The 15,866-nt window shown below is 29.7% G+C and overlaps 1 protein-coding gene across 1 annotated transcript; it reads right to left on the reverse strand.

Moving 5' to 3' along the window:
- Nucleotides 1–480: 480 nt before the first annotated feature.
- On the reverse strand, nucleotides 481–8,364 carry Jheh3 (Juvenile hormone epoxide hydrolase 3). The gene is made up of 4 exons (XM_065512331.1): nucleotides 8,111–8,364; nucleotides 1,675–1,874; nucleotides 1,406–1,610; nucleotides 481–1,352 (listed from the first exon to the last, which is right to left on the reverse strand). The coding sequence occupies exons 1-4, from the start codon at nucleotides 8,300–8,302 to the stop codon at nucleotides 570–572; spliced, it is 1,380 nt and encodes a 459-aa protein (XP_065368403.1). The 5' UTR covers nucleotides 8,303–8,364; the 3' UTR covers nucleotides 481–569.
- Between the last annotated feature and the right edge of the window lie 7,502 nt (nucleotides 8,365–15,866).

Raw genomic sequence — 15,866 nt, forward strand, 5'->3', positions numbered from 1 at the left:
TTAAATTTCATACGTTCTAATAGGAATTTCGGTTATAAATTGCTGAAATAGATACAAGTTTTTGTACATTTGAAATAAAATATCTTCTGCGTAAACTAGTCTTTCTAACAATTGTTATATTATTTCAGTTTTTATACCATCATATTTAGGTGGAGGGTATTTAAGATTCGGCACGGCCGAATATAGTACTCTTACTTGTTATTCACTATGGTTTATGATCATATTTTTGATGGTTTGATAGAAGAAAAAACCGACATTCGCAGAAATAGTTATACTATTTTAGACCAGCTATCATACAGTCTCTTTCTAAAATAACTAATCACATAGCTAAAAATGTAACCAGTGGTTACAGGATTAGCTATCACTAGTTCGGGACAGTCACCCAAAACTAATTGGTTAAGATTTTATACTACAGAGATATTGTTATCATATTATTACTCTATACAAATGATTGTAGCTGTGGCGTAAAAAACACTAGTATTTTTTTTTAAACAAATCTTTTTAATACAAAACATTAAATAAATTAACAAAACTTTACAAAATAATCACAAGTGATATTTATGAAATCATTACAATTCAATTTTAGCAACAAACTCTGCAAAATCAATGTACAACATGACTGGCACTTCCAAAGCGGCAAAATGTCCAGCTTGATTGAAATATTTGCTGTGAATTAAGTTGGGGTATTTGTCCTTCAATTGCCAATCCATTGCGGCTGGCAAATCAAAACGGAATCGAGCACAGCCCATGGGCACTGGAGACTGAACACGATCCATTTGATAACTTAAGAATTCCTTAGACATTGACTCCTTGTACAGACGTCCAGCAGTGGTGGCAGAATTAGTCAAATAATAAATCATCACATTGTCCAAAAGGGCATCGATGGTGAATACTTTGGTCATGCCATCAAAACGTTGGTTATTGGCAGGTCCAGTAGAGGCTTGGAATTTCTCCAGTATATAAGCGGCCAGACCAACTGGGTTGGCAATTAAAGCTGTGCCAATGGTGTCGGGTTTGGTAGCCTGAATATGGAAGTAGCCACTTTCCTCCAAACCCCACAATAACTTATCAGTCAGGGGGAAATGATGCTCGCGGAAGAAACGTGAGGGTAAGTATTTGTCGGGATTAAAGCTGGCTACAACGCCCTTCATTAAAGACAGCGGAGTATTAAGAATACACATATTGGAATGATAACCAATAACGTTGTCTGGGAAAATAGTGGCCAAATTGCTGCCAATTATAGAACCCCAATCTCCTCCTTGTACCAAAAACTTATTATAGCCCAAACGTAACATCAAATTACGCATGACTATGGCCATTTCAGCAGCATTCAGACCGACTTTACTAGCAGGCTGAAATTTAAAAATATTAATAAATAATTTAAAAAAAGCTGATGCTCAATTACCTGTGACCAACCGTAACCGACCAAAGAGGGTGCAACAACCTCATAAACATATTCACTCAAATCGGCGGCCTCAGTAAGAATTGGTATAAAATCATAAAATTCACGCACAGAACCTGGCCAGCCATGTAGCAAGAGCAGGGGTAAAACCTTTTTCGTTTTCACTGCCTCAGCATTGGGCTTGGAGTGGATAAAATGGATGCGTAAACTGTGTAGTTGAAAATATAAAATTAAGTTTAAGTTAGCAATGAATTTTAGACAATCTATAGTACCCTTGAATTTCGGTGGTAAATTGAGGCAAACTGTTGAGTAATTGTTGACGCTCCGACCATTTGGCTAAATACTTTTCCCGCCAGTATTCGACAACTTGAGCCATGGCTTCAGTATTGTATCCATATTGGAATTGAACACCCTCCAATGGTTCAGTTAATTTTAAGGTACGATTTAGTTGTTTTTGCAAATCGGTTATAACCTGTGGGGGAAATATTGTAGATTACATTATTGTTGTATATGTTAGAAATTTATAAATTTATATAATATTGGAACGCTTAACAAAAATATGGCTAGTTTTCTAGATATTTCCACTGATACGTTTTCACCAAAAAAAAAAACGTTTTTTTCCAGTTTTATCTCAGGAACTCAGTAATTTAATTAAAATGTTAAAAACTGTTTATGTTTCTAAAATCTACGGAAATTGAGCTCCTATTTGGGTACCATTTTGTAGTTTAATATTTAAGGATGTTTGCAGGATCATGCAATTGATTGCAAAATTCAAATTTGTCAGTTAATCAGTAATATAAATTGCAGTAATATAAATGGTCTTCAAATAGGCACTTCCTAACTTGGACAGTTCAAACTACACCTGTTGAATTGGCTATCATTTCTGTTCGGGCATTTCTGGATGAATAGGTATATCGAAAAATAATATTGTCGAATTTGGGACGGTACCAATCCATATGAGATCCAAAAACGTTCAATGCATCCCGAAAATGTCACTGGTGTGGATTTTGGTCTGGCGGCGTCATCTGTCCATATTTATTTGACAACGAATCTATATTTTAAAATAAACCGGTTAACCGAAAACCCGGTTTTTTTTCTCAATTTCGGTTTTTTGTGAACGGGTTAATTTAAAATGATTATTTTCGATTAACCAGTTTTTTGTGTCGTGTGCCAGGGCAGATGAACTGAATAACGAATAATTCGAAAAATTTTATGTAGAATAATCGAATAAAACGAATAAATGCACATATGTATATTAGAGTGTCCCTTAGAATTAAATTTTTGAAATGTTGAAAACGTTCGTAATGACCTAAAATAACACAAAAAAAATTTAGCTTGTTCTAAGAAGGGCAACCCGTGCCGACTTTCGATTTAGTTTTGAGGTGCATTTACAAGGGGAAAAATTAATTTTTTTGAGTTTTTTTTTTTAAATTTAGCTATTAAGTAATTACTTTTGCAATTAAATTTAAAATAATCGAAATGTGTACGTAATTGTCGTTCTAATGAGATATAAAAGACAAAAATTAGTTAAAAAATATTAAAGTTTTAAAAAAAATCGCCAGGCCATTAACGCGTCTCAGGCCACTAGAACAAGAAATGTAGGAACAAAATTAACATATTTTGAGAAATATTAAAACAAAAGTTTATTCTTACATAAAATATATCCATATTTACTTGTATGTATATGAGTTTTTATCTTCATAGGATACAGTTAACCTATTCGCAGGTATAACCAAAAATATTTTTTTATTTTTTTTAACGGCTGTTTCAAAACTCCAATTTAAAATTTGTAAAAATTTTGTTAAACAAATTTCAGAATTTTTTGATCATCTCATGGGGATTTTTACAACATAATAGGGAATAAAACCGTGAAAAAGCGTGAAATACCTCCTATAGTTTTTCCGTACCTGTGATTTAAATTTTGCGATTAAAACTATTTTTTCGAGAAAAACTAATTTTTTGGCCATATTTTGTCGAATGAGCCCAATTTCCTTACTGTTATTAATTTTAAGCAAAATCTGTTCAGAATATTATAGTCCAGAAAATTTTAAATATAGGCTGAAAGTTTTCCTAAAATCGGAAAACGTCAACCCTTAAATCGTGAAGGTCAAATGTAAACTTTTTCAATATTTGGAATTCCTAATGGAAAGATAGCGAAATATTGTATATTTTTGGGCCGATTTTGATGAAACTTAAAGTGAAGTCTAGTGTTTACAATAACAGCACAAAAATGGAAATTAACCCTTAAGAGCACTTGAGGCAAAATTACTGTGGTTTTCGTGATTTTAAAAGTTCAGGGTCATTTGGACCCCAAGTGCTATTAAGGGTTAATTTCCATTTTTGTACTGTTATTATAAATACTAGACTTCGTGTTATATTTTTCTTAAGTTTCATCTAAATCGGCCCAAAAATATATAACATTTCGCTATCTTTCCATTAGAAATTCCAAATATTGAAAAAAATTGACCTTTGACCTTCACGATTTAAGGGTTAACGTTTTCGGATTTTAGGAAAACTTTCAGACTATATTTAAAATTACCTCGACTATAATATTCTGAATAGCTTTTACTTAAAATTAATAATAGTAAGGAAATTGGGCTCATTCGACAAAATATGGCCAAAAAATTAGTTATTCTCGAAAATCGCAAAATTTATTTCGCAGGTACGTAAAAACTATAGGAGGTATTGACATACTTTTTTCACATTTTTATTCCCTATTATGTTGTTAATAAATCCCCATGTGATGATCAAAAAATTCTGAAATTTGTTTAACAAAATTTTTAAAAATTTGAAATTGGAGTTTTGAAACTGCCGTTAAAAAAAAATATTTTTTTTTGTTATACCTGTGAATAGGTTAACTGTATCCTATAAAGATAAAAACTCATATACAAGTAAATATGGATATATTTTAAGTAAGAATAAACTTTTGTTTTAATATTTCACAAAATATGTTAATTTTGTTCCTACATTTCTTATTCGAGTGGCCTGAGACACGTTAATGGTCTGGCGATTTTTTAATAACTTTTACATTTTTTAACCAATTTTTGTCTTTTATATCTTATTAGAACGAAAATTACGTACACATTTCGATTCTTTTATATTAAATTGCAAAAGTTATTATTTAATTGGTGGTATTTTAGGTCATTACGAAAGTTTTCAGCGGGTACCGTTTCAACATTTCAAAAAATTTAATTCTAAGGGACACTCTAATGTATATACATATTAGGCTGGGTCGATTTGTAGGGACGATCAAAAAGTAAAAAATCGTATAGCAGAAACGCAATCTACGAAAAATTCTAAGAAAGTTTCCTCAAGAAACCTGAGCATTTCGTCTTTTATCCAATAAAAAAACTATTAAAAAAATAAATACTGACATATCATTGGATAAAAGACGAAATGCGCAAAATAGGATTTGATTTTAGACCTGTGGTTTCATGGGGAAAATTTCATAGAATTTTCCGTAGAATACGTTTATGCTATACGATGTTTCATGAAAAAAAATCGACCCACCCTAATATATATGCTGATGAGCAGCATATATTTAAACTTAAATAATACATAATGTTTATATTTAATTACAAACTAAAAAAGATATGAATATGAATATGAATATTATTCTTAATAGACTTTGACTTTAAATTTGATCCCATTATATTTGATAAAAATTGCAGCTTTTGTTACTGTAAAACAATAAAAAGTTTACTTAATTGTTGAAATAAAATATTGGGCCAACTGTGTTAACTTTTTGATAATATAACAGTAATAAAACATTAATAATGAAATAGCGCCAAATCGCTTAAGTAAGGTTTGTATTTAAAAATAATTATTTATTCAAATATTTGAGGGAATTGTCCTGCCTACTAAGAAATCTATTTCAAACTTCTTTTAATGCTATTTTAACACAAATGCGAATAGAAAGAATACAGAATTAAAATAACTTCAAAACACTTCATTATTGGCTGGGAAAAATATAGATACTTATAATATTATTAAAACAGATATAACTATAAGTTCACATATGACCAGACATGGTTATAATGGGGGTTATTAGTTCAAATTTTATTAAGAAATTGGGTGTATTTCTATCATGCGCTAAGGAAACCGGTCGCGGCGACAAACCGACGAACACCGAACTAATGATTTTTACCAGGAATAACAAAATATAAATAGTCTTTTTGAATGAAGTCACATAACTTGGAGTAGTTTTAAAGTTTCTTAAAATGCTGAGAGTAGCATCCGAATGGCGAAGGTTTTACGTAGAAGACTGCTGAAATGTATATATTTCCAAAATCAGCTTGGACGTCACCCTACGGGACTTGGGATATGAAGACATCAACGAAACGGCTTACAACTGGTCATCATTAGGCGAATCTGTAACACTTAGCAACATAAGTTTCCCTTTGGTTGAGATATCGAATATAATCGGTGAATGGCCACTCAGAGAGTCGGTAAAACGGAGGTGTACGATTGCCACTTGCGTCCCTCCTTGTTCCGAAAAAAATACTCAATCACACCTATTATAGGTGTACTTAGTTATTAGCCACTTAATAACTACTGCATGAGTTTTATGAAGAGTAGAAGAATCTATACAACACCTTCATTACAACTGTTCCTTTCTACAATAGGTAAGATATCATGCTGTGGACTGTGTCGCTGATAGATCTATTCATTTACATAAATTATTCGTATATTGAAGGATATTTTTACTCTCTAACTGCGGAAGACCCATGTATCCTAACCTAAAAACCAATAATTAAGTTTCCATAATTAAGAGTCTCATTATTTCGAGTCGGACTCTTTTAAATTCGAAAATAATTAAATAAACCACCCTAATTTACATATATACACGTATGTACCATTAGGGTGGCCCTTAATTTACAAAAGTTGGATTTTGGCCAGTCTTCCCCCCCCCAGTTTGGTGAACATTGGTAAAAAAATCATCCTGAACAAATTTTAGGTAAATCGGTTGGGGTTAAGACGTGCCGTGCCGCAAGCCCTCTGAAGTTTTGAGATGCATTTACAAGGGGAAAAAATTCAGTTTTTTTAGATTTCCCCAGGCCATTAACGTGTCTTAGGCCACTAGAACAAGAAATGTAGGAACAAAACTAACATATTTTGAGAAATATTAAAATAAAAGCTCATTTTTTTACTTAAAATATATCCATATTTACTTGTATATGAGTTTTTTTCTTCGTAGAATACTGTTAACTTATTCGCAGGTATGACCAAAAAAATAAAAATTTTTTAACGGCAGTTCCAAAACTGCATTTTCAAATTTTTAAAAATTTTGTTAAACAAATTTCAGAATTTTTTGATCATCTCATTTATTGAGATTTATTGAGAATATAATAGGGAATTATAGTTTTTCCGTACCTGCGATTTAAATTTTGAAATTTTCGAGAAAAACCAATTATTTGTCCATTTTTTGGCGAATGAGCTCTATTTCCTTAATGTTATGAATTTTTAGTAAAACCTATTCAGAATATTATAGTCCAGATAATTCTAAATATATTCTGAAAGTTTTACTAAAATTGGAAAACGTAAAACCTTAAATCGTGAAGGTCAAAAGTCAAAATTTTTCAATATTTGTGAATTTATAATTTAAAAATAACGATTTTGATGAAACTTAAGAAAAATATAGCATGAAGTCTAGTATTTATAATAATAGCACAAAAATGGAAATTAACCCTTAATGTCACTTGGGGTTAAAATGACTCCAAACTTTAAAAAACATAAAAAACCTTGTCAATTGCAATAGTGCTGATCAAAATTTGATTTTTTAAGGAAGCAAACTTAAAAATATTGTATTGTGTATTAGAAAGTAGTAATTTAACCTATTTTAAATTTTTTTCACAATTTTGACCACACATTTTTTAAACGGCAAAATATTGTGTTTATACCTGATTTTCGAATTAACAACGTATTTAATATTTTATTGAGTATTCTAGAAGAATTAAATTGATTTTAACCCTTTAGTGTACTTTTGATTTATTAGATTTAAAAAAGAACTTGAATGATTCAGTTTATTTAATTATAAAAAACATTAAAATTTTAAAATCACGAAAAATACAGTCAATATGAATGATGCATATAGACTGTATTTTTCGTGATTTTAAAATTTGAGTGTCATTTTAATCCCAAGTGACATTAAGGGTTAATTTCCATTTTTGTGCTGTTATTATAAATACTAGACTTCATGTTATAAATAATTAAATAACATTTCGCTATTTTTAAATTAGAAATTCCAAATATTGAATAATTTGACCTTTACTGTTTAACATTTAATGTTTAACATTTTCCAATTTTAGTAAAACTTTCAGAATATATTTAGAATTATCTGGACAATAATATTCCGAATAGGTTTTACTTAAAAATCGCCAAAAAAAAATGGCCAAATAATTGGTTTTTCTAGAAAATTTCAATACAGGGTAAGACAGGCTAAAATCCAACTTTTGTTTATTAAGGGCCACCCTAATGTACCATATGTAATGTAAATTAATTGTTTTTTATACTCGTAGTATTAATAATTAATATTCGTATTGATTTTTCAAACCAAAATTAAAAAATATTAAACCATTTTTTTTCTTTACAATCGAACACATGCATACATAAATAAACCTAATCTACTCGTAATTTGATAAATTTAAAATAGTCAAAGGTCATTATTTCGTTAGTAAAAACATTATGGTTTATAATTTTATTACTAACCTCTGTATTGACATCAATCTTAAATGGTTTAATAGTTTTGTCTTCCTTGTAATTGGAGACATCACCTGGTCCCCAATATTTATTGGTGTCAAATGTTGGCAACGGTAGTGGACGTGTCAATTCATCGAACTTGTGATAACCGAAACCGATAAGTATACTTAAGAAAGCAACAAAAATTATAAGACCTTTCATTTCCCAAAACAATTGTTGCCCACTCGCACAATGTACGTATCTGCTCGATAGCACGGTAATTGTCAAACTGAATAATCATCGTATTTGTTTTGATTGTTTGTGGCCGTAGTGAAAATAAAAATAAACTTTAAACAATTTATTTATTGTTCTTGTTTTTTGTTTAAACTAACACTCATATTCATAGAATACACTTTCGTATCTACATTTTTGAATGCACAATATACATATACGAAGAGCAAATAACACCAAGTGATAATTATGCTCATTTTGTTTTTAAATATTCCCCGATTCTAGCTAGAGAGATATTTGACTGTGATAATGATAAGCGACTGACTTATCTTATCTCTGGTCACAATTGGGTAGACTCTTTTAAAGCTTAGGATTTATGATTTGTTGTTCTGTTTAAAAATACCTAAATAAAAAATTTACACTATTCAATGACTGCCAAAACAATTAATACGTTATTGTGTTATTAAATGTGTGATTATTTGATTGGTTTTTTAAAATAGTTACTCACGCACAACTAATTGAAATATTATTGTATATGGCATAAATATATCGTCACGTTAAATGCAAACGGACGTAAATACACAAAAATTCGAAATCCATTTTTTGATTGTTGTTCGTTTGATCGAACTAGATGTTCACGCAAAATTTTAGACTCTTACAATCAAAAACGGCGACTTTATTAAAGAAATTCGAATGGACGTAACTACAAGTGCATGTATTTCTTAATGCAAAAAGGTGTAACTACACTTTCGTATGAAAAACATACAAGTCAAACACTTGTATGTTAATACTGTTGGAAGCAATGGTGTTATCGGTGATTTGAATTTGTTGTTAACTACATAATTCTAATAAGTTCAAAATTTTAGTACCTATACGTTTTTGCTTCTCCTGTAAAATAAAGAAAAGTATACATAGTTACATTCGTTTGCATTTAATATGCAGATATGTACAGTAGGGTGGTCCTTAATAAACAAAAGTTGGATTTTGGCCATTCTCACCCCGCAGTTTGGTGAACATTAGTAAAAAAATCATCCTGAAAAAATTTTAGGTAAATCGGTTGGGGTTAAGACGTGCCGCAAGCCCTCTGAAGTTTTGAGATGCATTTACAAGGGGAAAAAAAGCATTTTGTAAAAATTTTGCCATTAAAAAATTACTTTTGTAATTTAATTTAAAAGAATCGAAATGTGTACGTAATTGTCGTTCTAATGAGACATAAAAACCAGAAATTGGTCAAAAAATGTTAAAGTTATTAAAAATTCGCCAGGCCATTAACGTGTCTCAGGCCACTAGAACAAGAAATGTAGGAACAAAATTAACATATTTTGAGAAATATTAAAATAAAAGCTCATTTTTACTTAAAATATGTCCATATTTACTTGTATATGAGTTTTTGTCTTCGTAGGATACCGTTAACCTATTCTTAGGTATGAACAAAAAAATAAATTTTTTTTAGCGGCAGTTTCAAAATTCCATTCTCAAATCATCTCATTGGGATTTATTAAGAATATAATAGGGAATACAAATGTTTTTTATGTCTCATTAGAACGACAATTACGTACACATTTCGATTCTTTTAAATTAAATTACAAAAGTAATTGTTTAATGGCAAAATTTTTACAAAAACTGAAAAAAACGCATTATCCCCAACCGATTTACCTAAAATTTTTTCAGGATGATTTTTTTACTAATGTTCACCAAACTGGAGGGTGAGAATGGCAAAAATCCAACATTCGTTTATTAAGGGCCACCCTTTTACGCCTCCATTTACGCGGTTTGTTGGGACCAAAAAAGTAGCGTGTAAATCAAATTCGCGTAAAACGATGTTCTAATTTAGAACGAAATGCTTTTGTGGGCCCAGTAATTTTTTATTTCGCGTAAAACAATACATCAGTCACATAACAAAAAATAAATTGGGACCTAAAAATCGCATTAAATAGAAAACACATATGTACATTAGGGATATAACTAATTTTGGCGAAATTTTTGGCAGCACCACGTGATGGGCAATATTGTATAAGTAATGAAAATCATTTTTTTACGTCATTTGGAATCAAAAACATCACGCACCAACACCGATTTCTAAAATTAACCAAAATGATTTTTTCTCTGAAAAATTATATAAATAATTTAATTTTTTTTTGCAAATGTGAGGGTTACTTCCCTTATTTAAAATTTATCTTTTGAAGTATTTCCGCAGTTATTATTAGAATAAAATATATTGTATTTCAAAATAATTGAAAATATTTCATGAAAAACTTTATTGCGTTTGGTGCGTGAACTTTTTTAACAACCGCGAAAAAATAATACCGTGGTTTTTCATATTTTTTAATTCTCTATTCAACTATGCTATGCTAATTTGCATATTTGCAAAAAAAGTCAATAGTTATATCCCTACATATCGTCACATTAAATGAAAGCGGACTTAACTACCAAAAAAAAAAACATTCCCACGACAGCCGGTTCTACGCACCGGAGTTCACTCGGCCAAGGGCTGTCAACTCAGCAAACACTGCTGCTACAACAACAACAACACAAAAATTCAAAATCGAGTTTTTGATTGATTGAACAATTGCCAAGAATACTCTATTATTATTGATTTTATAACGTATCCTGCAAAAACAATAAAAATGTAGTTTCGCTCGTTTGCATTTAATGCGACGATATATACTTTAAGTAAACTTATTTTATTTGTACTTTTAAAAACATATTTAAAATAAAAGTAAAGTAAAAAAAATCAAATAAAAAAAATATTTCTTATCGAAAATTAAGGAAAAAATTTCAATTAAAAAAACAAAATATTCCAATACATAAACATAACAAACAATTTATAAAAATTAACGAAGTTTTCAAAAAAGAAATCTGTTATTCGCTTGTGTTTTTTTTCGTTTCTTGTTGTTTGTTGCCGCGTAAAAAAAGTCGCGTATTTGAAAAAATGGTTGCTAATTTGAGTTCGCGTAAATAAAGTACCGCGTAAATGGAGGCTTACCTGCAAAAACATTTTTCTTTTAAAATTTCAATAATTTATATTCGTGAGTGATTTTCGGAAGTGGGCCTTATATGGGAGCTATGACCAATTATGGACCGATCACCATGAAATTGGGTCGTGTGATTTATGTCTGTATGAAAGTTGTTTATGTTGAATTTTGTGTGTATACCAACATTTTTAAGCGATTTATGCACGTGAAAGTGATTTTCGGAAGCGGGTCTATATGGGAGCTATGACCAATTATGGACCGATCATCATGAAATTAGGTCATGTGATTTATGTCTATATTAAAGTTAACTATGTTGAATTTTGTGAGCATACCAACATATTTAAGCGATTTATGCACGTTAAAGTGATTTTCGGAAGCGGGTCTATATGGGAGCTATGAATAATTATGGACCGATCGTAACAGAATTTGGTGACATGAATTTTGTGTATATAAAACTGATTTGGAGCGGAATTTGTAGAGATACATATATAAATTAAACATTTATGACCGATAAAGTCTAATTTCAAAGGACATTTGTATGGGGGCTAGGTGAAATAGTGCACCGACTTCAGCCAGTTTCAATAGCCTTGGCCCTTTGGCCGAAAAAATAATATGTACCAAATTTGATCGAAATCTCTTCAAAATTGCGACCTGTACCAAGCGCACAAGGTTTACATGGACAGCCAACCAGGTCAGTCCATCTGGCTGGTTGTCTGTCCAGGTATTTTTCTATCGCACAATGGCTAGCCGGAGACAGTGCTTGTTCTTTAAAGGACACATCTGAGGAAATTTAACAAATATTTTTCAAAATATCGCGTTAGAATAGAAAATTGTTTTCGATTACTTAAAGCAAAGTTCAAGTTTTCCTGGAAAATATGATATTCTTTTAACTTTCTCACAATTATAATATGATGAAATATTTGTAACAGCTTCTATGAAATTATTGTAGAAGTGGTAACATATAATCGCAACTATCATAATATGGTTTTAATTGTATAATAATTTTGTCCATTTCGAATTACCATAATATAATCTGTTTTTATAATTGTTTTCAATATAAATTTATTTTGTTTAAAATGATACAGTTTTCATTTAAATAAACATACAACAAACATTTAATTTTAATAATTCATCAAGTTATAATAAATAATTCTTTATTTTTTATAATTCTTAAAGTTTCATTACACTGAAAAAAGGAATTCATAATTGTATTAGATATTTTAATTAATGTTATTGATCGAACACGACTTTTTTCCAAACTCTTTTCATTCAAAAGTATTATAAAAAACAACATAAAAATATAAATGAAAATTGAAATACATTAATTTATACTAAAAAATTTATATTAACGAATTATTTATAAATGTTATGCATTGAAATCAATAAAATGAAATCATATTTAATACTTTTTTTCTGTGTATTTTCAATTTAAAAACTTGATGCATTCTTTTGTTGTACAAATATGTAAATGCAATGAAATCAGACTCTAATAATATAATAAGAATGTACGAACTCATAACTTTTAATGTTTAAAAGAATCATAAACATATACATACATATGAAAAAATAGTTTGCGGTTGTAAAATTATCAGATTATAAATTAAGTTTTTCCATTGAGTCAATACAAAATACCAATTAGAATGATTTTCTAATATTTCATCGACAATATTGAAAGCAAGACGCATATAGGAGGTGTAGTAGAGTTTAAGTTTTGAATTTAGACTTTAAACTCTAAAGCCTAGTATGTACTCTGTTCATTATTGCGAACAATTTTGGTTTTTTCATGCGAAAAATTTTATATGTGCAATTCCACGAGAATCGATACCACGACTGAAAACACAAAAACCGTTGAAACCGTTTTTTAAGATGATTTGAATAGAAGAAAATAATGAAATGTTACTATGTGAAAGTATTTAGATCATATTACAACATTTTAAAGACAAAAATAATAGTTCAAACAAATTATATTTAATTTGTTAATGCAAGGTATGTTTCAGGCTAAAATTGCGGCGAAAACTAGGCTCCCAATTAGCTTGTAGTACGAAATGAATTATTTTTTTTTGCTATTGTCAAATTGTTTATTGAAACCGAATGTATATTTTCTATTCACTTTTTAGTATTTGTATACATATATTTACAGAATATATATTGTATATAGAAAAAAAATTCGTTAGACACGAACCGGATGATATACGTCTGAAACTATAAATTTAATGGAGAAAAACTGTGTTTTCAGTTTCAGGTTCCTTTTTTAAGGACTTCAAAGTTTCAAAGAAGTACATTTTTTAAAAAATATTTAAAAATACTCCTGCTATTCCAACAATGACAAATTGTATGTCAAAAGAACAAGAAAAGTTGTATAAAATATTATCTTTATTTTATCCTGTAAGGATCAGAAGATGTCAAAAATGTCATTTAAAATGTTTATCCTTTAAGATTGCCAATAAATTCCTTTAAAAAAAATAGTGCATTATAGACCCAAATATTCTATACTAAATGTAAAAATTTCAACCTTTATATATATAAAGGTCAAATTAAAATATAAAAAAAAATTCTTATTATTCAAAAAAGTTTTATTATACCATAGTGGGGGAGGTATAATGGGTTAGGGCTGTTGTTTGCAACATACAAAAATATTGTCCCAACACCCACCTCAGGATCACTTTCTGAGTCGACTAAGCGATGTCCGTCCGTCTGTCCGCCCATCCATGTAAACCTTGTAATCAAACTAAAGGTCGCAGGATAATAGATAAAGATAATTCGAAAAAATTTGGCACAAAAATTTATATTGCCCCAAGGACAAATGCTATTGAATTTGGTAAGAATCAGCCCATTATTTATCCTAGCCCCCATACAATTGGACTATTTGAATATAGTTAAGCTCTCATAAATATCTTAATTATAAACATATTCAAACCAAATTACGCACAATTAAGTTTTATGTAAGCCGAACTCTCACGACCAAATTTCGTGACGATCGGTCAACAATATTCCATAGCTCCCATATAAGCAACATTCTCGAAAATGTCATTAATATACATAAATCTCTGAAATATTTCATATCAAAAGAAAACTCTTTATAATCATATACCCGGTGTAGGGTATCATGAGGTCGGGCTTGCCTGACTATACCATTTTACTTGTTTATTAAAAAGTCTTCTTCGTTGCTTTTCACAACGGATTTTGTTATATTTTTTTCGAATGAATAAAATATAAAAAATCTAATAATTCAAATTTAAAATATTTTTTAAAACTTAAGTAGTTAAGATAGAAGGATGAAATTTTGGCATGTGATATTCAATATTTGGATCTTTAACTCAATATTTTTTTAAAAAAAAATTATTGGAAATCTAAAAGGATATTCAAGGATAAAAATTTGAATGGACATTTTTGACATCTTTTAATCCTTACAGGATAAAATAAAAATAATACGAAATGTTTTACAACTCTTCTTGACCATTTGACATCAAATTTGACATAGTTGGATGATCAGGCATTTATAGACCATATAACCATATTTCGGGAAGATATTTGTATGGGGGCTAGGAGAAATCATGGACCGTTTCTTATAATTTTCACCAGAGTTACTCCTTTTATCATAAAAGTAACGAGTGCAAAATTTTATGATATAAGCTGCAATATATTTACAAAAATGACCAAAAAAGATGAAAATTATCAATTTTTTTTTGAGGTTGTCCCACATTTTAATTCATAACTTTGGTTCCATTGTACCTATTTCGCTGATTTTCAATACCATACTGCTTAGGACAATAATAAACATTTTTCTTGCAACTCTACTAAGTTTATTTGCGTATTTTGGACGTGAGCGTGTTTTACACAGACGGACAGACAGACGGACATGGATCAATCGACTTTCATAAGGATCAATAATATATATGGGGCATTTCATGTCAAGTGAACCAACTTTTGAAATCGATGTCTTCCGATCGGGATGAAATTTGCACCAAGGTTAGCTCTATTGGATAGTAACTCAGACACAATTTTTCAACAACATCGGTCGAGAACTCTCTGAGTTATAGGGGGTAAAATTTTGACAATTTGGTCAAACAGGGGTTTTTTCTTATCCATGTAACTTATTACCTATTGTTCTTAGCAAAATGTGTCCCAAATAGTATAGATAGCTATTTCTTCGATCTTTCGAAAAAAAATATTTAAAAAAAAAAATAAAAAATTTTTAATATTTTTTTTCCGAAATCAAAAACTTTTTTGACTTTTTTTTAAAATGCGTCCTTTTTTTTTTTTTTTTTTTTTTTAAAATAAAGTTTAGATATTTTCCTTGAACACCTACTTGGTCGCTTAGTGGGATGCGAGTGGGGTATCTATCAAAATAAATATTTTGTAACTCAAAACATAAAATTTTTGACTTTTTTTGCAAAATCAAAAACTTTGTTGACTTTTTTTTTCAAAATGGACCATTTTTTAATCTTTTTTTTTAGGTCAAACAAGAGCTTAGATATTATCCTTGAAGACCCTTTTGGTCGCTTAGTGGGATGCGAGTGGGATATCTATCAAAATAAATATTTTTTAACTCAAGACTTACAATTTTTGACTTTTTTTTT

This window comes from Calliphora vicina, chromosome 5 (genome assembly GCF_958450345.1).
Source record: "Calliphora vicina chromosome 5, idCalVici1.1, whole genome shotgun sequence".
In the NCBI taxonomy this organism is placed as follows: domain Eukaryota; kingdom Metazoa; phylum Arthropoda; class Insecta; order Diptera; family Calliphoridae; genus Calliphora; species Calliphora vicina.